The sequence below is a fragment of the Macrotis lagotis genome, chromosome X (genome assembly GCF_037893015.1).
Source record: "Macrotis lagotis isolate mMagLag1 chromosome X, bilby.v1.9.chrom.fasta, whole genome shotgun sequence".
NCBI classification, from domain to species: domain Eukaryota; kingdom Metazoa; phylum Chordata; class Mammalia; order Peramelemorphia; family Peramelidae; genus Macrotis; species Macrotis lagotis.
The window spans coordinates 553,441,816-553,463,145 of NC_133666.1; the positions used below are offsets into that span (position 1 = coordinate 553,441,816).

At 37.1% G+C, this 21,330-nt stretch overlaps 1 protein-coding gene across 11 annotated transcripts in view; it reads left to right on the plus strand.

The window, feature by feature from the left end:
- The first annotated feature begins 579 nt into the window (after positions 1-579).
- The window catches only part of VPS13B (vacuolar protein sorting 13 homolog B), a 1,326,809-nt gene continuing 1,306,058 nt past the window's right edge, over positions 580-21,330 (plus strand). For 6 of the 11 annotated variants that reach the window (XM_074200569.1, XM_074200570.1, XM_074200573.1 and 3 more), the window contains exon 1: positions 580-768. In XM_074200569.1, coding sequence (XP_074056670.1) covers positions 622-768 — 147 coding nt within the window. In that variant the 5' untranslated portion in view covers positions 580-621. The remainder of the gene's footprint in view (positions 769-21,330) is intronic. The other 5 variants (XM_074200577.1, XM_074200579.1, XM_074200578.1 and 2 more) reach the window with 2 other exon arrangements.

The window sequence follows — 21,330 nt, forward strand, 5'->3', positions numbered from 1 at the left end:
CCGCATTCGCCCTCGGGCCCTCTCCTCCTTCTCGGCGGCGCCCCGTGAGGGTCCAACCCAAGCGGCCGCCAGAGGCCTGGCCGCCCTCCCCGCCCCCGGCCCTGCCAAAGAGCGGCCCCACTTCCGGCCCCGAGGTGCCTCCGGGAAGCCCGTCCGACCCCCGGCCTGGGAGCCGTCCCGGCGTTCTCCTCCGGCCGCGAAGGTACGGGGACGCGCCTCGCGCACGCGCGCCGGCTTGGCGCGGCCGGAAGCCCAGAGGGAGGAGCGGGGCCGGGCGGAAGGGTTCTGGTGCAACACCGGTCGGAGCAGACCCGGAAGTGGGGGGGTGGTGAAAGGAGGCTAAAGTGGAAACCGCCGCCGCCGCCGCCGGGGGCCCGCGGGAGGTGCCAGGCGGCGGAGTTCAAGTTCGTGTCGCGTCGCCCCACGTGCGTGAGTGTCAGCCGGGGGGCGGAGCCTCGGGGGGAGAGGCCGCGGCGAGCGGGCCTGGTTCCGGCTCCGAGGTCCGGCTCAGCCGACCCGGCGCGGGGAGCCGAGCGCGGAGGCCTCGGGGCCGGGCCCGCTGGCGGCGGCCCCTCCGCTTCTGCCCCTCGGCCGCGGCCGGGCCGCGCGGGGCCTGCCACGATGCTGGAGTCGTACGTGACCCCCATCCTAATGAGCTACGTGAACCGCTACATCAAGAACCTGAAGCCCTCGGACCTGCAGCTCTCGCTCTGGGGAGGAGACGTGGTTCTCAGCAAGCTCGAGTTAAAGCTGGATGTCCTGGAACAGGTCAGTGTGGAGCCTCCCCGCCGCCGCCGCCCGCCTCCTGCTCTGTCTGGACGCCCCCCAACATTCGCCAGGCACCCAGAGAAAACACGCCTTAACTTTCGCGGGACATTTTTTTGTGGACTGTGATCAGTCATCATTTCTTAGAAAATAGTTGCGAGACTATGACGATTAATTAAAACATTTCAAATAGAATCCTTCCTAAGATCAATGATAATATAATTACATTTGACTTTAGCATTCATTTAGAAATTTTCATTTCCAAATCCCCTCCCTCCCTCTATCTATCTTCCCCCACCTATTGGGAAGGCAAGCGGTATATCGGTTATGCATGTGAATCCAAGCAAAACATCAAATGACTAATACTCGAAGCTTAATTTGAATATTTGAACAGTTAGCGCTTTAGTCTTTCAGTAATTTAATAAAAAAAAAAGTGAGCAAGAGGCAACGTTTATGTTCACTGACATTGCCAAAATTCAGTCTGCAGTCCAGCAAGAGCTGAAAGGGAAAGTCTTTTAAACAAAACAATCAGAGTTATACCTTTAATTCTCTTCAAACCATAGAGGCTGTATGTTTAGAGAGAGAGAAGACAATTGTGCTTTTCATCATGGTGAGAGATGGTATGCTCCACCATCCTTTTTGCAAGGAATGGACATGAAAGAAATATCCAGAGTAAAGTTGGAAAAACTGGGCACCTGTCCTTGAGTTAAATCTTCATTATTTGATTTATGTTACCGAATATTCCCAAAATATGAAACATATAGGTAGCTATCATTAATTTTCAGATTATTCATTTCACTGCTTCCCTGATTTGGATGAATGAATGCTATCTTTGTAGAATAAGAGTTAGATAAGTGCTGATTTTAAAAGTTATTACTGATATTTTGACTTATTTCTTTTATTTATTTTTCAATAAAGAAGTCAATAATTGGATTGAAAGAGAATAAAACATTATGATAATTCATATTTATGTAGCACCTTAAGGTTTAACAAGGTGTTTTCTGCAAATTTCTGTGTAGGTAGTGCATTACTCCCATTTTATAGACTGAAGATTATCAGGCTAAAATGATTTGCACATCCCATAGTAAGGGTCAAAATTCGGCTCTGAATCCAGTGCTCATTATAATGTACCCTAAGACATCTGTTAACTAAGAGCCTGTGTTACAGTTATATACTTGATTGTCAAAATTTTGATTATCAGATTTAGAAATAGTCAAAGCACCCCAGTACTAATTCCTAGCATATGGTTTCCTTCTTGACTCACATGGAATTTTTCTGTAATCTTTTGAGGTGAATCTTCATTTCTTTTAGGTTCATTTTAGGCATCATCTCCATGAAGCATTTTCTGATCTCACTTGCACAGACATAAATAAGCAGATCTTAGTTGCACCGTTTCAGAAGAATATTGTTTTGTTGGAGAATATCCAGAGGAACACAGTTGGGATTGTGAAGGGTCTTGAGTTCATGCCATATGATGATCACCTAAAAGAATTGAGGATGTTTAACTTGCAGAAAGTAAATTTTGCCTGAGGGACATGATAGCTCTTATTATTTTAAAGTCAGTCTTGTGGGAAATGGTATAGACTTGTTCCTTTTGGCTTCTGAGAGCAGAACTAGGAACAGTGTGTAGGAGTTGCAAAGAGGCAAGTTTAGAGAAGGAGTGAGGCATAGCATTATGGAGGATAAAAAGTAATGGTTCCATTGTATTTTACTTGATTTAGAATCAGTCTGGATTATTGCAGTTCATACTAATTGCTATATTTTATGGAACATTTTAACAAGCTGGAGGAGGGTAATCAGATTGATGAGGTGTCTGTATACTAACAATGTTGCTTGAGAACTAATTAGGCTGAGAACATTTAGTAGGGAGGAGAGAGGTAGACAAAATATCTTTCTTTAACTACTTCAAAGGGTCTTATGTGGAAAAAGAATTAAAACTGTTTTGGTTGGTCTCAGATGAAAGATCTAGAAAAGCAGTGGATAGAAATTACAGAGTGGCAAATAAAAACCAAATAGAAAGAAAACATCCTAAGAGAATGGGATGCCTTGTGAGATAACCATTAGAGGTCTTCATGAGTTATTGGATGCCAGATTTTTGGGAATGCTGTGTATTGAGGATGTTGTATAGATTGCACTAAATGCACTATAGCTCTTAGACACTTTCTATGGGAGAAGTAAATACTTTTCCTTGAACTTTCTTCAATGTATATTTTTTTATTCTTTTAAGTGACTTGTCCATAATCACACAGCTAGCTGAAATGCATTTTCAGGTTTATTTCACAGGGATTGTGAAACTGAATGGGACTGGCCTTGTGTCAATACTTCTTGCCAATAAGAGAACCTGTTTTTTTAGAACTTTTGTTCTGGCTCCTTTATTGTTCAGTATTTGAATGCCTCTTCTTTTCATTACAACATACAATTGAGGAACCTAGCCCATTCCAGTTGGTAACTTACATTCTCAAAGTCTTATAGGATCTTAGATTTCAGACTGAAAGGGACCTCAAAAGTCATTCAGTCCAATTATCTACATTATACAGAGTGGGAAACTGAGGCTTAAAAAATTGTTTAAGGCATATGATAAGAGGCAGAGCCAGGATTAAACTCAGAAGATTTTGACTACATATCCCATCAACTTTTCATTGCCACCACCAAGCCTTCTTTTTTCCCTAAGTGTAATAGTTTTCTCTTGATTCATTGTTAAAAAAAAGTAGTTACTATAGGTGAAATGAAATTCTCACTCTCTGAATCATGTCTTCTTCAATGTTTAAAATAATAGCTTTTATCTGGACTTAAAAACATTATTTATTTTGGATTGTTTTGCCATATTTTGTCAGTACATTAGCTCCAACCATGGTTCTGAATTTGAAGTTGTGCTCTTAATACCTGTTTGGTGCTTGGAAAGGCAGAGAAAGCCTGGTTATGGCTCTGGCCTATATTAAGCTATTCCTGGGGCTAATACAGGAGTAGTTCATTTCTGCTCTAATTTTTCTCTATATGTGTGTGTGTGCATATGTGTATGTGTGTGAATGTGTGTATGATATCCAAATCTCTATTATTTTGGGACCAATAATTCCTATATGTGAATTATTTAGGTCTTTTGCAGTTCAACAAGAATTTATGAATATTATAGTACCATTTCAAGGTCAGGTATCCCAAACCTAACTTCCAGAGTATAACACCATTTTCTATTTACTGTCATAATGAGAAGCTGCTCAAAGTTTTTGAACTGAAGAATGATTAGGTGATGAAAATGTCTTTTGGTGGTTAAGTGAGGGGTAGATTGGTGTGGTACTGAAGACAGTGGGATCAGTTAGGACAGGGCTGTCCAAAATATAACCCTTGGGCTGCAGTGTGATTTTATGTAGCCCACCTGTGGGTTTTAATTTTCAGGAGTGAAAAAATAAAATAATAATTTGCATGGAATGCATATTAGATATTTTTATTTCCATCACTAATAACTAACCTCATTGATGTTAATTTTCTTTGGTATTTTTAAGCAGTATTACGGATGGAACATGTCACACAGAATTTTCAATTGATCTGTGGGATGGGTTCAGTCTGTACATGCAGACTAGTCAGTATACATCTACTTTTATACTGCTGTGTTTTTTGCTTTGTTTTGTGTTTGTTTTTGCGCTTTACTCCTTTGCCTGTCATGTTGATGATATACATTACCCACCACTTTCTAAGAAGTTAAAAGTACCATGACTTAGCTCTTGCTAAACCTAAGGTAAGACTACAAATTAACTATTGTATTAGTGTACTGTATTTTTTATTCAGGGTATGGTTCTCAAATAATTATTTTATTTTAATGTGACTGTAAGATAACCTAAGGTTGGACAACCCTGAGTGAGGAGATAGTTTCAGTAACTCAGATAAGAAGTATTAAGGGCTTGGAGTTGGGAATGGAGAATAGAGGTTATGGTGTAATAGAACATTAGTTTGGAAGTCAAGGGATTTGGTTGTTAGAACTTTCTCTGCCACTGTGTGACTTTGGGAAAATCAGAACTTTTCTTTTGCAAGGCAATGGGGTTAAGTGACTTGCCCAAGGTCACACAACTAGGTAATTATTAAGTGTCTGAGGTTGGATTTGAACTCAGATCTTCCTGACTCCAGGGCTGGTGTTCTATCCACTGTACCACCTAGTTGCCCCTATCACAATTTCTTTAACTCTGTTTTCTAATTGTAAACCATGGAGATTTTATCATAATCTCTAAAGTCCATTCAGAGTAGCAGTTGAAATTAATATGAGGAAACAAAGGACTCCAGGAACTCAAGATACAGAATACAGATACAGATACCTGATCATTAGGGAATACCTGACAGACTTGTTATGTTGAATTTATTAGATTATCTGTCCCATTTGTCAAGTGTGTAGATAAGATTTCACCATTACTGTTAAAAATGCCATTTGTAGACTAGAATATGGACTTGATTCAAGGAACTAAGATATAGAAACCAATTCAAGGACTTCATCTATCTCTGTTACAGATTCAGAAACTAAAGATAGTATTGTGAGGAATCATTAGCATATAAGACAAAAGAAGTATTAATTCATTAGCAAGTTATCCAGAATAGCAATATTATCAGTTTAGAAAATGAAATTTATCTTGTCTTTTCTTTTTTTGCTACTAACTTGGGATAATTTGATGAAGTAGAGAAAATTTTGAGATTGTAAATCCATGCACAGACATGGGATACCCTCTCCTCATCTTTGAAGAATATTCAAGGATAACACAGATTTAGATATAGAAAGTTTTTCTTCTGTTTTTGTTAATAGGGTTTAAATTCTATTAGATTGAGCTGTCTTATTGTATTTGATTATTTTAAGCATTTGACTCATTTGAGCAAAATGACAACTGTCTTCTAACAAGAGTGATATGATTGAGGCATATAATATGGGCACCTTCCAACGACATATCAGAATCATTCAAGAGTCCATTGAAAGATAAGAAAAACTAAAAGAACACTCTTCAATGACTTGCTGATTGTAAACATTAAATGAAGCTTAAAATAGGGAGATGAATGCCCATCTAAGGTGTTTGCCACTCTCATGGAAGAGATGGAGTGTGCAGTCCAAGTTAAAAAGGGGCTGTTTGTTTTTCAAATTATGATATCAGTTGGATGGATAACCTATAGAACTTGACTTTCAGTAGGTAAATCTGAAATAAAACAGTATGAATGAACCATGAGTTGAGTTTCATAATGAAACACCAGGATGTTAGAGACTCCATTGCTTTCAGGAAATTGAAAACTCTTTTAATCACTCTAACCTTTCCTGGAAATTAACACTCATTAAAAAAAAACCCAGCAGTATTCTCTCAATATTATATGACTTTGAATACATGGAATACAACAGTCTGAAGAATTGAAACTGAATATCACAGTGAGGAGATGCATGATCTTATAGGATTTCCCTAAGTTTTAGTGAAGTTTTCATAACTTTCAAAATTTAAATGTTTCAAACTTAAAAATATACAAGTATAATTATATTTTACATTTGGTTTTATTTTTAACATTTTAAAATATTTTATTTTTTCAATTACGTGTACAAATTTTTAACATTTTTAAAAAATTTGAGTTCCAAATTCTTTCCCTCCCTCTGTCTCTTCTCACTTCCCCATTGAGAAGGCAAGCATTTTGATCTAGGTTATACATATACAATCAAGCAGAATATATTTCCATAAGAAAATACATACAAAAAAAATAAAATAAGCTTCAATTTCTATTCAAACTTCCATCAGTTCTTTAAGTCTTCCAAGGTTTTTCCTGAAAGCATTCTGCTCATCATTTTTTATAGATTCCTTCACAATCCTATACCACAACCTATTCAGCCATTCCCAGTTGATAAGCATCTCCTCATTTTCCAATTAACCATCACAAAAAGAATAAAAATATTTTTGTACATATGGGTCCCCTTTCTTTTTTCTTTCCATTCTTTTTTTCCTTTCCTTCCTTTCTCCCCCCGCCCCTTCCCTTTCTTCCTTCTCTTTGGGATACAGAACTAGTAGAGGTATTGCTGGGTCAAAAGGTATGTCCAGTATTAGAGATCTTTGATCATAGTTAACAAATTGCTCTCTAGAATGGATGGATCAGTTCACAACTCCACCAATAATGCATTAGTGTTCCAGTTTTCCTACATTTCTTCCAACATTTGTCAGTTTCCTCTTCGGTCATATTAGCTAATCTGATAGGTGTGAGGTAATACCTCCAGTTGTTTTAATTTGCATTTCTCTATGTAATTGTAATTTAGAACATTTTTTCATGTGAATATAGACAGCTTTGTTTTCTTCATCTGAAAACTTCATATCCTTTTACTGTTTCTTAGTCGGGGAATGATTTATATTCTTACAAATTTGAGTCAGTTCTCTATATTATTTGAGAAATGAGGTATTTCTTAGAGAAACTTGCTGTAATTGTTACCCCCTCCCCGTTTCTGCATCCCCTCATTTTCCAGTTCTTAACCACCACAAAAAGAACTGCTATAAATTTTTATACATATAGATAATCTTGGCTGTCTTGGTTTTGTTTGCGTAAAATCTTTTTTAATTTAGTATAATAAAAACTGCTATTTTATACTTCTTAATGCTCTCTATTTCTTCTTTGTTCATAAATTCTTCTCTTATCCACATATCTGACAGGTAAACTATGCCATGCTCTCCTAATTTGCTTATATCACCCTATACATTTCAATCTTCTACCCATTTTGGCCTCATTTAGGTATATGGTGTGAGATGTTGGTTCTCTGCTTATTTTCTGCCAAACTACTTTCCAGTTTTCTCAGCAGTTTTTGTCAAGTGTGAGCTCTTGTCCCCAAAGCTTGTATCTTATCAGCCTCTAAATTACTATGGTCATTTTACTCCTGTGTATTGTGTACCTAATCTGTTCCACTGTCAGCCATTCTATTTATCTGCCAGTAGCAGATTGTTTTGATGTTTACCACTTTTTTTAGGTTTTTTTTTTTTTGCAAGGCAAATGGGGTTAAGTGGCTTGCCCAAGGCCACACAGCTAGGTAATTATAGTGTCTGTGGCTGGATTTGAACTCTGGTACTCCTGCTGCCCCACCTAGCTGCCCCACCCCCATGTTTACAGCTTTTCAATAAAGTTTGAGAGTTAGTATGACTAAGCCTACTTCTTTCACATTTTTTTCATTGATCCCTTGATATTCTTGACCTTTTGTTCTTCTGGAAGAATTTTAAATTATTTTTCTCACTCTATAAAATAATTTTTTGATTGATTGGTATAACACTGAATAAATAAGTAATTTAGGTAGGATTGTTTGTCTTATTATGTTGACTTGACCTACCCATGAACAATTAAGTTTTTCAGTTGTTTAGATCTGACTTTCATTTGTGTAAGAAATGTTTTGTGATGGTCTACCTATATTTCCTGGGTTTGTCTTGGCAGGCAGGCTTCCCAGTATTTTATATTGTCTGCAGCTTTTTTGAATGATATTTCTCTTTATATCTCTTGCTGCTGGATTTTGATGGTAATATATAGAATTGCTGATGATTTAGATGGATTTAAATTATATACTGATGATGATGATGATGATGATGATGATGATGATGATGATGATGATGATGTTTGTCCTTTATTCTCAAAGAAGTCCATGACATCAGGTAGGCAATGCCAGAGCAAGCATATGAATTGGATTTGAGTGAGGGGGAGCTGTGCTGTCACCAGACTGATTTTCTCTTTTGGAGCCATCTGAATCCTGTGACCAGCTATGAATCCCATCCTCCTGGATGGGAGGCAGTCAGAGTTAAGTGACCTGTCCAAGGTAGCACAACTAGTAAGTATGAAGTGTCTGAGGTCAGATATTGAACTTGGTTCCTTCTGACTTCAGGGCTAAGGTTCTATCTCCTGGGCCATCTGGCTGTATTATATCTTGCAAGTTTGCCGAAGTTATTTATTTCATCTAGTTTTTAATTGCATCACTCCAATTCTCCAAGATTACCATCATATTTTTGCAAAGTGATGGTTTTGTTTTTCCATGCCTATTCTAGTTCCTTTCCTTTTGTTATTGCATTGACTACATTTCTAGTACAATATTGAATAACAATGGAGATAATGGACATTTTTGCTTCACCCCTGATCTTATTGGAAAGTCTTTTAGCTTTTCCCCATTACAGATACTGCTTCCTGATGATTTTAGAAAAATACCATTTATTATTTTAAGGAAAGCTTCATTTATTCTTGTGGTTTCTAATGTTTTTAGTTCTATGAATTTTTTTTAAGGCTAGGATCACAAAGCCAAACTTTTCAGTTACTGAGTAGCAGCTGATGAAAATTTTAACAAAGTTTCCAAATTGACTAGAATGATGAATAACATCTAGACAGTTTTATGTTGAATTTTATTGAGAAACATAAAACTTTAAAAGATTTAAGTACTTTCAAATGTTTTTTAATAGATTTATATCAGTACTTTAAAGAAGTTATTAAAACTTAAAATTATGCTAAAACTTTTGTAATACTCTGGGTTATTACCTGCTAATGATAAACTTTGAATGACAATTGTAAAAATATATGCACAGGGATATGATATTAGGAAGTGTTAGTGGGGTAGTATTCATGTTACTACAAGAGATAATAGGTAGCCAGCCCAGCTTCACTGATCAATGCTTTAAGGGTCAGGAGGATGTGAGTAAGTCTTCCATTGTATTGGGTCCTTATGACATTGAGGGGACCAGGGAAAAGAATTATCCTAGGGATAGGGTAAGCATGGATAGATTGTAATTTGCATTGTTTGAAAATCCTTAAGAATTGACTGATTTACTGATCAGTATTGTATTCTATATTCTCTATTCTCTATTTCTTCTTCGTTCATAAATTTTTCTCTTATCCACATATCTGACAGATATATATATAATATATATATCAGATTGTATTCTATATTCTGTAAAATATTATGGCTCCCTGTTATCTCTATGCTATAATTCAGGGTCTTTGTGGGATGTCCCCCTCCCCCCACGCCTTCATCCCCCTTAATGAAGCTCAAACATTTCTTTCAAGCCTTATTTCATATCATTTCTCTTCATTCCTTCTATGTACCAGTTAAAGTGGAGTTCCTTGAATATGATATTCTATTTCCTATTTTCTTTGCATTTATGCAAACTGTCTCCAATTTATTTAATGTACTCTCTCCCCTCCTCTCTGCCCCTTAGTCACCTTATCTTTTGTCAAGACTTCTGTGAAGCTTTTTCTTTGATTCATGTCTTTTATACTTAATTACTAGAAATACTAATTCTAATACTAATTGTTTGATAGAGATGATGATAGGAATTGCCCCATGTTCCTGATTATTAAGCTTTGTATCTCCCATAGTTGTTTTTTTCCTATTTGCCATGAAATCTCTTCCTTGGTTTTCTGTTCTATTCTTCTGGTTGTCATTTCTCCCCATGAACTTTGATTTCCCCTTTTACTGAGGTAGGATGGGTAATCTTTTTGAGTACCACATCTCTATAGATTATGCAGATCATCATCTTGGTTTTTAGAATATCTCTTTTCTTCCATGGGAACCTTCCTTAGCATAACCTTCTATCCACACTGAAGCAAGAAGTCCCCTTTTCTTGCCCTGTTTAGGCCTTCCCTTTGGTTTCTTGCCCAGTCTCTAGACTTTCTTCTTCCAGAGTGACTATAGCAATTTTTCCCCTCCACTGTTAGCTTTTGACTTGATTAGCATGATATCTCATGTTCCCTTCTATCTTTTTCTTACCTATCCCATTTTTTTGTGACCTTCATGCTATTCTTTAGCTTCCCTCAATAAAAAAACAAAAAGAAAAACATTGATTCATCTCTCAGCGGAGTGTTGTTGTTGCAGCAAAGTTTGGTAACTCCAATAAAGGTTGAGAGCTATTGTGAAAGTGAAAGAATTCACAACTAGTCCTGGAGTTGACAAACTCAGGATTTTAATTTTATTTCACAAGCCTGCAAAGTTCACAGTTTAAAATGTTTTTTTTCTTTCTGGAGAAGACAAACTGCTTGTAAGGTACTTGAGCACAGGGTGAATAAAAGAGTTTTAGGTAAGACTGCCTGAGGGGAAAGAGTGAAAGGAAAAACTGCCTGAAGAGCATAGAGGCTGTGGTTTTCCGGTGGACCAGGAGCACGTGGTTCTAGTTTAGAGAGAGAAAATGCCCATCCTGCAAAGGGGAGGTAAGAAGGGAGAAAAAGAGCTTCTCTTCCGGGACCCATTATGTAAATGAATTTCCTTAGTGGGTTGGACAAGGGTAGTGCTTGAGGATTGATTTAACACCTGGCTCCAGGTAACCCCCCCCCCCCCCAATATGCATGCCACAAGGGTGGCCCTCCAAAGGGATGGCCAAGACAGTATTCACTGTACATGGGCTAGGGTGATAGTCTACATACTAGTTCTTCCTGTCCCAAAGGGTATGACTTCTAAGTCCAACATGTCATTTCCTGTATCCTGCATCTTTGAGAGATCTATTCCATAATGTTTCAGCCTGTTTCTTGTCCATTACTTCTATTTGAGTTCTGATTTCATCCTTATCTTGTGTACTTGTAAAATAAATTCTCTTAATGGTCTTTTATCGTTATTTTGCTGTTGCTAACCTTAGTTTTTGTATTTTTTTGGTTTGTTTTTTAGATGTTTACCTTTTACATATTTCTCTTGTTTGGATATTTGCAAAACAAATGATTTGTTCAGGTCTGTTTTTCCTTCTAGAAATTCTTTGAATAGTTTCTAAATTTAATCTCCATCTTTTTTACATTTATAGTTAGGCTCCAGTTTGCAGGATTTGTCACTTTAAGTTAAAATCATGATCTCTTTTCCTTTTTGTGAGAAAGAATTGAGTGGTTTTGTTTCCCACAGAATGAGAGAGGATATTGCAAGGATCTTACAGATACCTGTGAGAATAATCCTTTACAAAAGCAAGGCTTTCTGGTTTTTGTGTAAGCCAAAAGATGCAAGCCTCTTTACAGTAAAGGGCAAGTTAGACAAAAGAGAAGGTGATCAAAGAAATAACTGATCAGTCAGTGAACTGAAGGAAGTTGCCATACTGGGGGAAGGCTTTGCAAGTGCACCTGCTCAATGAAATTCATATGTATTACTATACATTCCCCTGTGCTCAATGCTATAATGACCAGAGCAGGAATAACATTATTAAAGAGTGGTATGGAGGTGAGCGTATTGATTAAATTGTAGTCTTGACCAATGACTGGCACAAAAGGGGAGGAGTAAACCTTTCGAATTGCATATAAGACTAGACATTGTCGCATTTGGCGCCTTTTTCTGCTAGGGAAATTGGTCCTTTTTTTTGCAGAAAAGTTATTCATAGATTCCTGGACTCCTTTACCTAATCTGGATGCCATATTCCCTTTTGTTTTTAATTATCTTCCCAGATTTTTTATTTGCTTTAAGTTTTAATTGAGTTTTCTTCCTCCTGAAATCTTGGGTAATTTCAGTATCTGCATGGGTGGGTAGGGGCATCCCTTTCCTTTTGATTTGTTTGCATAGAATGGAATGCCCTAGGAACTAAGTTAATGGTATTTTGGGGATACCATTAGAAAAAGAAGATTTATCTTGTCCTCAAGGATATGACAATAGATTAGGATTTAGCCTTTTCAGCCTCCTTCCTTTCTGGGCAGTTCAAGTGTTGTTGACTTTTTCTTGACTCCAAGAAATTTGTTGAGTCTGGATACTATAGAATGGGCCCCAGCTGGGTGCTCTCTTAAGAATCAGTCTACTTGGTCCTTTTCCTCTTCAGGTATTTATTGATTTTCTTTTGTCTTGCAAATTTATTCATAGATTTCCTGGGCTCTCTTACTCACTTTTCCCTTTCCTTTAAAATTAGTGGCATTTCCCCACACACTATCCTGCCCTACCTCTTTTAATTTCCCAGTTCTTTGCCTCAGTTTTATTGGCTAGGCAGAGAACACTACAGCCCCAGTCTTAGTAAGCTATTGCCTTTTTGTTTTCTACTTGATTTGGGGGCTAGTGGAAGTTGTATTGAATTCTCTTTTCAGTAGTTTGTTTAGCCCTGGAGGATAGTTCAGGAGTGGATTCTGAATGAGTTTCTTGGGAGTTAGGGATTAGCATTCTCTGTTGTTAGTTCTTTGAATTATTTGAATTCTTGTTTCCTGTTAGTATGCCTTAAATTATTGAGACAACTGAGATCTGCTTTATTTCTTGCAATTGTCATTTTGGAGAGGTATGAGTGTTTGATTGGATCAGACAAAGTGTTCCTCCATTTTGTTGGTCATGTGTCCCAGAAGCTTTTCCTAATCTTTCAGATATTAGTAGTGCTTTTCCCCTCTCACAATTTCCAGTAATGCTTTATTTCCTCTCTTCCCCTTTTATTTTCTCCCTTTCCTCTTTTATTTCTTTGATCATACTGCTGTTTTCACTTAGTAAAGCACACTAAACTTTGAAGGTTGAGATTTTCATTTTTGTCTAGAGTCTTGGACAGGGTCATAGACGGAGTAGACAATTTGTTAAGACTTGAATTTTAGCAATCTAGAGTTATATATGTTTTTTTCCCCCCTTGAGTTATGTATGTTTTGAAGCTGACTCTGATCTCTTTCAGTTTTTTTTATTCTGAGCTTTATTTTCTAAGGGAGCAGCTAGGCAGTGCAATGGATAGAGCACAAGGCCTAGAGTCAGATAGACTGATGTTCCTGTGCTCAAATCTGTCCTCAGACACTTAGTAGCTGTATGATCTCGGGTAAGTCATTTAACCAGATTTGCCTTATTTTACTCATCTGTAAAATGAGATGGAGAGCAAAGCATCTAGTACTTTTGGCAAGAAAACCTCAAATGGATCCATGAAGTACTGGACACAATTGAAACTTTGCTTGAATTATCTTATTTGATCCTTACAGTAGTCTTAAGGGGTAAATACTAAAAGTATTTACAGATGAGGAAACTGAAAGTGGGGTTTGGAAACAGGTCTTTCTGACTTCAAATTCAGCATGCTACTATTATTCTTATTCTTGCTATTATTATTTGTTAGGGATGCAGGATTTCATCAACTCCTATTCACAGGTGATATTGTGTCCTGGTCTTATATAGTCCTGGTCTTAGAATCAAATGATTTGGATTCTTTCTTGGGTATGTCTCTTAAATGCCATGTGACCATAAAAAAGTCTCACTTTTCTGAATCACAATTTCCTTATCTGTGGGTAGAATCACATTTTCACTACTTAATTGACAGGAGTCTTATGAGTATCAAAAGAAATAATATATGTAATATATTTTAAAACCTTAAAGTATTTTGGAAGTATTACCCATCACCATCTTCATCCATTCATTCATTTATCTTCATTCATCCATACCTTCATTCATCTTCCCCATAATTATTCATCTTCATTCATTTTGGTATGATAGAAAGGGCACTGAATTTTTAATCTGGATTTAGGTTCAAATTATTCCCCTTACATCTATTATCTATGTTACCTTGGGCAAGTTATTTGACTTTTCTAGGTCCTGCTTGCCTCAACTGTATTGTGAAGTAGTTTGACTGGATGACTTCTAAGGCCCTTTCCAGCTCTAAATCAATTATTATGTTTTTTATAACAATCTCCAGGAGTGATATGAAATCCACAGCAACACAGAAGAGATAAATTTAACCATCTTACATTGGAGAACTAAAGCAAGTGGAAACATGTATATTGTGCAGATTATATCTTGCTCTTTGGGACCCCATTTTGGGTTTTCTTGGTAAAGACACTGGAATGGTTTGCCATTTCCTTCTCCAACTCATTTTACAGATGAAGAACTGAGGCAAACAGGGTTAAGTGACTTCCCCAGAGTCACAAAACAGCTACTAAGTATCTTGTGCTAAATTTAAACTCAAGAAGATGAGTCTTCCTTACTTTAGACCTAGTACTGTATCCACTGTGCTACCTCTACCTAGTTGCCATACCTAGTTATCAAATTAGTTGTACAGGTGAAGAACATTGGATGGAATCTAGAATTAAGTAAATGGAAGAGATCAGGCTTAATTGCATATGAAAAATTGTGAATTACTTTCAGTGAAAACTGCTTGTTAGTACCCCCAAATCCCATCTCTTTTTATATCAGTAATAGCCTAATCAGAGGCAGTGTGGCATAGTGGATAAAGTACTGGCCTTGAAGTCAAGATAACCTGAGTACAGATACTGTCTCTGATAATATGAAAGTCTCAGTGACTTAACCCAGTGCTGCAGTAAAATCCTTAAGACTGAGTCTTAAATTGTTCCAAAGATTTCAAAGAGCAGTATGGGGATGGAGAGATTTTAGGGGGTTGTTGAATTTGGATGGGAAAAAAAAAATCACATCTTTATTTTCACTAAACTTCCATTTTTAAAGAATTTTCATATATTCGAAAGCATTTTTTGAGAAGGAGTTCAAGAACCTTCACCAGATTGCCAAAAGAGTCTTGTGACCACACACAAAAAGATTAAGAATCCCTGCTCTAAACCTGTGTTCATCTTCACTGGAAGAGGTTATTTTCTTATAGAGAGTTCCCTTACCATTGATAGTATAGATCTTGTCCAATATAAAAACTAATTTGCTTGAGTTCCTATAAATCATTTAATGCTAAATTCTTGGAAGAATTAAATTTTTAATTGGATTATTTATAACTTGAGGGAAATGGAAAGATATAGTGAACAATATATAGTATGATAATATACTGTTATATTACATAATATAATACTATATATTAGTATATAGTACATTCTCAGGCACATTGCCATGATGACTTTTACTTGAGAAGCAGCATAAATGATAATACCGAAGATAGTCATACAACTCACAGGTAATCTTTTGTCTCTGTGCCTCAAGTCTTTTCCCACTTTAGTCTATCCTTTACTTAGTTTATGGCGATAGTTTTGCTTGGTGAGTTCCAGTGTCATGTTTCCTTTGAGCTGCTTTTCAATTCTTCCTATCTCTAGTGCCGAATACTCACTGATGAGGGCATGCCATGCTGGGCAGTCCTTTGACAGCATCTCCTTTGCTGTGCAAGCACTTCTAAAGTTCTTCAACGAGATCTTCAGGGTATCTTGGTCTTGCTTTTTCTGACCCCTTTGTGAGCACTTGCCCTGTGTATGTTTTCTGTAAAATAGTCTCTTTGGCAAGCATATATCTGGCATTCTAATAATGTATCTAGCCCATCATAATTGCACTCTCTGTTGTAATGTTGGAATGCTGGGCAGTTTAGCTTGAGAAAGGACCTTGGTGTCTAGTATCTTCTCCTGCCAGGTGATCTTCAGAATCTTCCTAAGACAATATAAATGGAAACAATTCAATTTCCTGACATGGCACTTGGTAGACTGTGCAGGTTTCACAGGTATGTAGCAATGAGGTCAGCAAACAGCTCTGTAGGCCTGCAGTTTGATAGTCAGTCTAATAGCTCTTCTCTCCCACACTTTCTTTTGGAGCCTCCCAAATACCAAGCTAGTTCTAACAGTGTGAGTGTCAGCCTCATTCTCAATGTGTATCTCCCTGGAAAGGACACTGCCAAGCTAAGTGAACTTATCCACAGGACTCAAAACTTCTCTATTTGCTATAATTGATGGTTCCACATAAGGATAATGTGGTGTTGACTGATGGAACACCTGGGTTTCTTGGTGTTAATTGTTAGACCAAAATGAGCATAAGCAGCTGAGAATCGATCCGTACTTTGTTTCATCTCATCTTCAGAGGCTACATGGAGTGTACCATCATCTACAAATAGAAGATCATGCCCCAACACTCCCTTCACTTTGGTCTTGGTTTTTAGCCTTTTTAAATTGAAGAATTTGCCACCAGTGCAGTAGCTGACCTTGAAACCATGTTCATCCTCAGTGAAGGTGTTTGATAACATGACTGAAAACATCATGCTAAAAAAGTATGGAAGGGGAGGTTAGGTGACTCAGTAGATAGAGCACCGGCCCTGGCGTCAGGACTACCTGAGTTCAAATCTGGCCTCAGACACTTAATAATTACCTGTGTGGCCTTGGGCAGGCCACTTAACCCCCTTTGTCTTGCAAAAACCTAAAAAAACAAAGTATAGGAACAAGGAAACATGCTCCTTTGACTCCATTGGTGACTGGAAAATCTAGAGAGCATTGTCTGCTATCCAGAACCTGGGCATGTATGCTGCCATGGAACTTTGATTTGACAATTTTTTTAAAATTTTTTCTTTTTAGTTTTTGCAAGGCAATGGAGTTAAGTGGCTTGCCCAAGGTCACATGGCTAGGTAATTATTAAGTGTCTGAGGCCGTATTTGAACTCAGGTACTCCTGATTCCAAGGCCGGTGCTCTATCCACTGCACCACCTAGCCTCTCCGACATAATTTTTTCTAAGCCTTCATGACTGATGGTATCAAAGACCTTGGTCAGATCTTCAAATGTTATATGCAGAACTCTGTTCTACTCTTGGCATGTTTTCTGGAGTTGTTGGGCAGCAAACATCATATTGTGTGTTCCTCACATAGTGAATGATTGACTGACAGTTTCAAACTTTCAGATACATCTTGCCCAAGTTAACATTGAAATTGTTTTATTGGAGAAGGAGCCCTGGTTTTCAAATCAGAAGTTCTGAGTTGATATCTCACTTCTGAGAATTACTCTGCGTTATGGAGTAAGTCACTTCACCTACCTGGGTGTCAGTTTTCTCATCTGTCAAATCTTTGATATGACTAGAAGTTATTTAGAACAAATCAATAACCCTTATTCCTTTCCTCAGTCTACTGAGATAGGGGAAAAAGAAGATAGTCGTTGGCATATTGAGTGGATCATCTATAGAGGATTTTTTAGGAAAACATAGGAAAAAGTCATATGATATAGGAAGATGTGAAGGATTTATCACTATGATAGAGGTTGGTTGGTTCTTGTCCTTTATTGAAGAAGACCAAAACAACATCACTATGTTAGAGACAAATTAATGGTGTGTCTGATTGGCTGATCAGATCAATGTGAGCTTGGAATTCTATACCACATGTTGGGCACAAATAGTTCATATGAACACCTGGGGTGGGTTCATTAAACTTGTGCATCTCACATTTCCGTTGAGTTGTTTCAATTCTGCATTGCTTATTGAATGCCTCTGATGAGGACACACTATGCTGGGAAGTCCTGTGCCATTGTCTTCCATGCTGCACAATCAGTTCCAGAGTTCTGAAGAGAAACTTTCATTATTGAACTAATAAATAAAACCAAGAGCTGGTTTTATGAAAAAACCAATAAAATTGATAAATCTCTGGTCAAATTGATCAAAAAGACCCATCTCCTTGATAAATATATATATATACAAAAATATTAAATAAAATTTTAGCAAAAGAACTACAAGTTATCACTAGGATAATACATTATGAACAAGTAGGATTTATCCTAGGAATGCAGGGTTGGTTCAATATTAGGAAAACTGTCAGGATAATTAATTATGTCAACAACAAACCTATTGGAAATCATATGATTATATCAATAGATACTGGAAAAGCTTTTGACAAAATACAGCACCCATTACTACTAAAAACACTAGAGAGCATAGGAATAAATGGATTGTTCCTTAGAATAATAAGCAGTATCTATCTGAAACCATCAACAGGCCTTATATGCAATGGGGATAGGCTAGAGGCATTCCCATTAAGATCAGGCGTGAAATAAGGATGCCCATTATCAACACTACTATTCAATATCGTATTAGAAATATTAGCTTCAGGGGGCGGCTAGGTGGAGCAGTGGAGAGAGTACCAGCCTTGGAGTCAGGAGTACCTGGGTTCAAATCCAACCTCAGACACTTAATAATTACCTAGCCGTGTGGCCTTGGGCAAGCCACTTAACCCCATTGCCTTGAAAAAAAAAATCTTAAAAAAAGAAATATTAGCTTCAGCAATAAGAGAAGAAAAAGAAATTGAAGGAATTAGAATAGGGAGGGAAGAGACAAAACTCTCACTCTTTGCAGAGACATGATGGTATACCTAGAGAATCCCCAGAAATCATCTAGAAATAATTAGCAACTTTAGCAAGGTCACAGGATATAAAATAAACCCTCATAAATCCTCAACATTTCTATATATGACTAGCAAGTTGCAACAGAAAGAGCTAGAAAGAGAAATCCCATTCAAAGTAAAATACCTGGGAGTTTACCTGCCAAGGCAGACTCAGAAACTTTTTGAAAACAATTACAAAACACTTCTCACACCAGTAAAATCAGATTTAAATAACTGAGCAAATATCAACTGCTCATGGATAGGCTGAGCTAATATAATAAAAATGACAATTCTGCCAAAATTAAACTACTTGTTTAGTGCTCTACCAATAAAAATTCCAAGAATTTACTTTAATGAGTTAGAAAAAATTGTAAGTAAATTCATATGGAGAAATAAAAAGTTGAGAATCTCCAGGGATTTAATGAAAAAAAGTACAAAAGAAGATGGTTTAGCCCTACCAGGTCTAAAATTATATTATAAAGCATCAGTCATCAAAACTGTCTGGTATTGGCTAAGAAATAGAGTGGTGGATCAGTGGAATAGACTAGGTGCAATAGCAGGAAATGATTATAGTAATCTGCTGTTTGATAAACTCAAAGAATCCAGTGTTTGGGATAAAAACTCTCTCTTAGATAAAAACTGTTGGGAAAATTGGATGTTAGTACGGCAGAAACTTGGATTAGACCAACCCCTCACACCCTATACTAAGAAAATATCAAAATGGATACAGGATTTAGATATAAAAACAATATTATAAGCAAATTAGGAGATCAAGGAATAGTTTACCTGTCAGATCTATGGAAAGGGAAGCAGTTTATGACCAAGGAAGAGATGGGGAACATCATTAAAAACAAACTAGACAATTTTGATTACATTAAATTAAAAAGCTTTTGCACAATAAAACCACTGTAACCAAGATCAAAAGAAATGTAAATTGGGAAACAATTTTTACAACTAGTAGTTCTGATAAAGGACTCATTTCTAAAATATACAGAGAACTAGGGTGGCTAGGTGTCGTAGTGGATAAAGCACCAGCCTTGGAGTCAGGAGTACCTGGGTTCAAATCCGGCCTCAGACACTTAATAATTACCTAGCTGTGTGGCCTTGGGCAAGCCACTTAACCCCATTTGCCTTGCAAAAAAAAATAAAATAAAATAAAAACCTAAAAAAAAAAATAAAAAAAATAAAATATACAGAGAACTGAGTCAAATTTTTAAAAAGACAAGCCACTCCCCAATTGACAAATGGTCAAAGGATATGCAAAGGCAATTTACAGATGAGGAAATCGAAGTGATCCATAGTCAAATGAAAAATTGCTCTAAATCACTAATTATTAGAGAAATGTCAATTAAAGCATCTCTGAGGTACCACCTCACACCTCTCAGACTTGCCAATATGACCAGAAAGGACAATGATCAATGTTGGAAGGGGTGTGGGAAATCTGGGACACTAATACATTGTTGGTGGAGCTGTGAACTCATCCACTCTTTCTGGAGAGCAATTTGGAATTATGCCCAAAGGGCAACAAAAATGTGCATACTCTTTGATCCAGCAATATCACTACTTGGTCTATAGCCTGAAGAGATTATGAAAAAGGGTAAAAATATCACTTGGTCAAAAATATTCATAAGCAGCCCTGTCTGTGGTGGCAAAGAATCGGAAATTAAGTGAATGTCAAAATAAAAAAATCTTTCTAAAAAAAAAGAGAGAGTGTTCCTGTATGGCTTCTTCTGACCTTTTTTGTTAGTGCTTGCCTCAATCTTTTTTGGCAAGTATACATTTGGCATTTGAACAATATGACCAGACTTTCAAAAGTTGTACTCTCTATAGTAATATTTGAATACTTGGCAGTTTAACTCAAGAAAGGGCCTCAGTATCTGGTATCTTATTCTATCAGTTGATCTTCAGAATCTTCTGAAGTCAATTTAAATTGAAGTAATTCAGTTTTCTGACATGATGCTGTTAGACTGTTCAGGTTTCAACAAATACTCAGCTAATAAAATCATGGGTTTTCATAGAAAAGTCTAACTTGGCACTCTGAGCTTTGGTGGAATTAGAAGACCTGGGTTTAGGTGCCAGTCCTGATCCCTTCTACCTTGGTAACTGTAGACTAGTCACTTCTATCTCTGAATCTCATTTTATCATATGCATAATTGACTCATTAGATAAAAGAACCTCCAGTTTCCTTCTAGTTCTAACCTTGTCTTGCTTTCACCTATTTCTGTTATTATTTTATCTTTTTTTATCTTCTCATTTATTGATGCTTTTTGTTTTTTAAATCTCTGTAATTTCTAACTCTTCTCTTCCCCCCTTTAACCAAGACCTTCGCATTACTCCTATTCCCACCCCCACCCTAGTACACACAGACGCATTTGCTCATCGTTTTTTGGACTTAGGATTGATCTTTACAATTTCACATTGTTTTTATATTCTTTTTTATATACTTAATTATAGTATTAGTTGTATTGATTTCCTGCAGCTGCTTATGTAAAACACAGCAGTTGATAATATCTTCCCATATTTCTCTCAATTTCTCAAATATGATGTTGAAATATTTCAGAACATTAATATACCAGAGTTTATTCAGCTGTCCTCAGTTGATGTATATTCACTTTGTTTACAATTTTTTGCTATCATAGGAAATAAGTG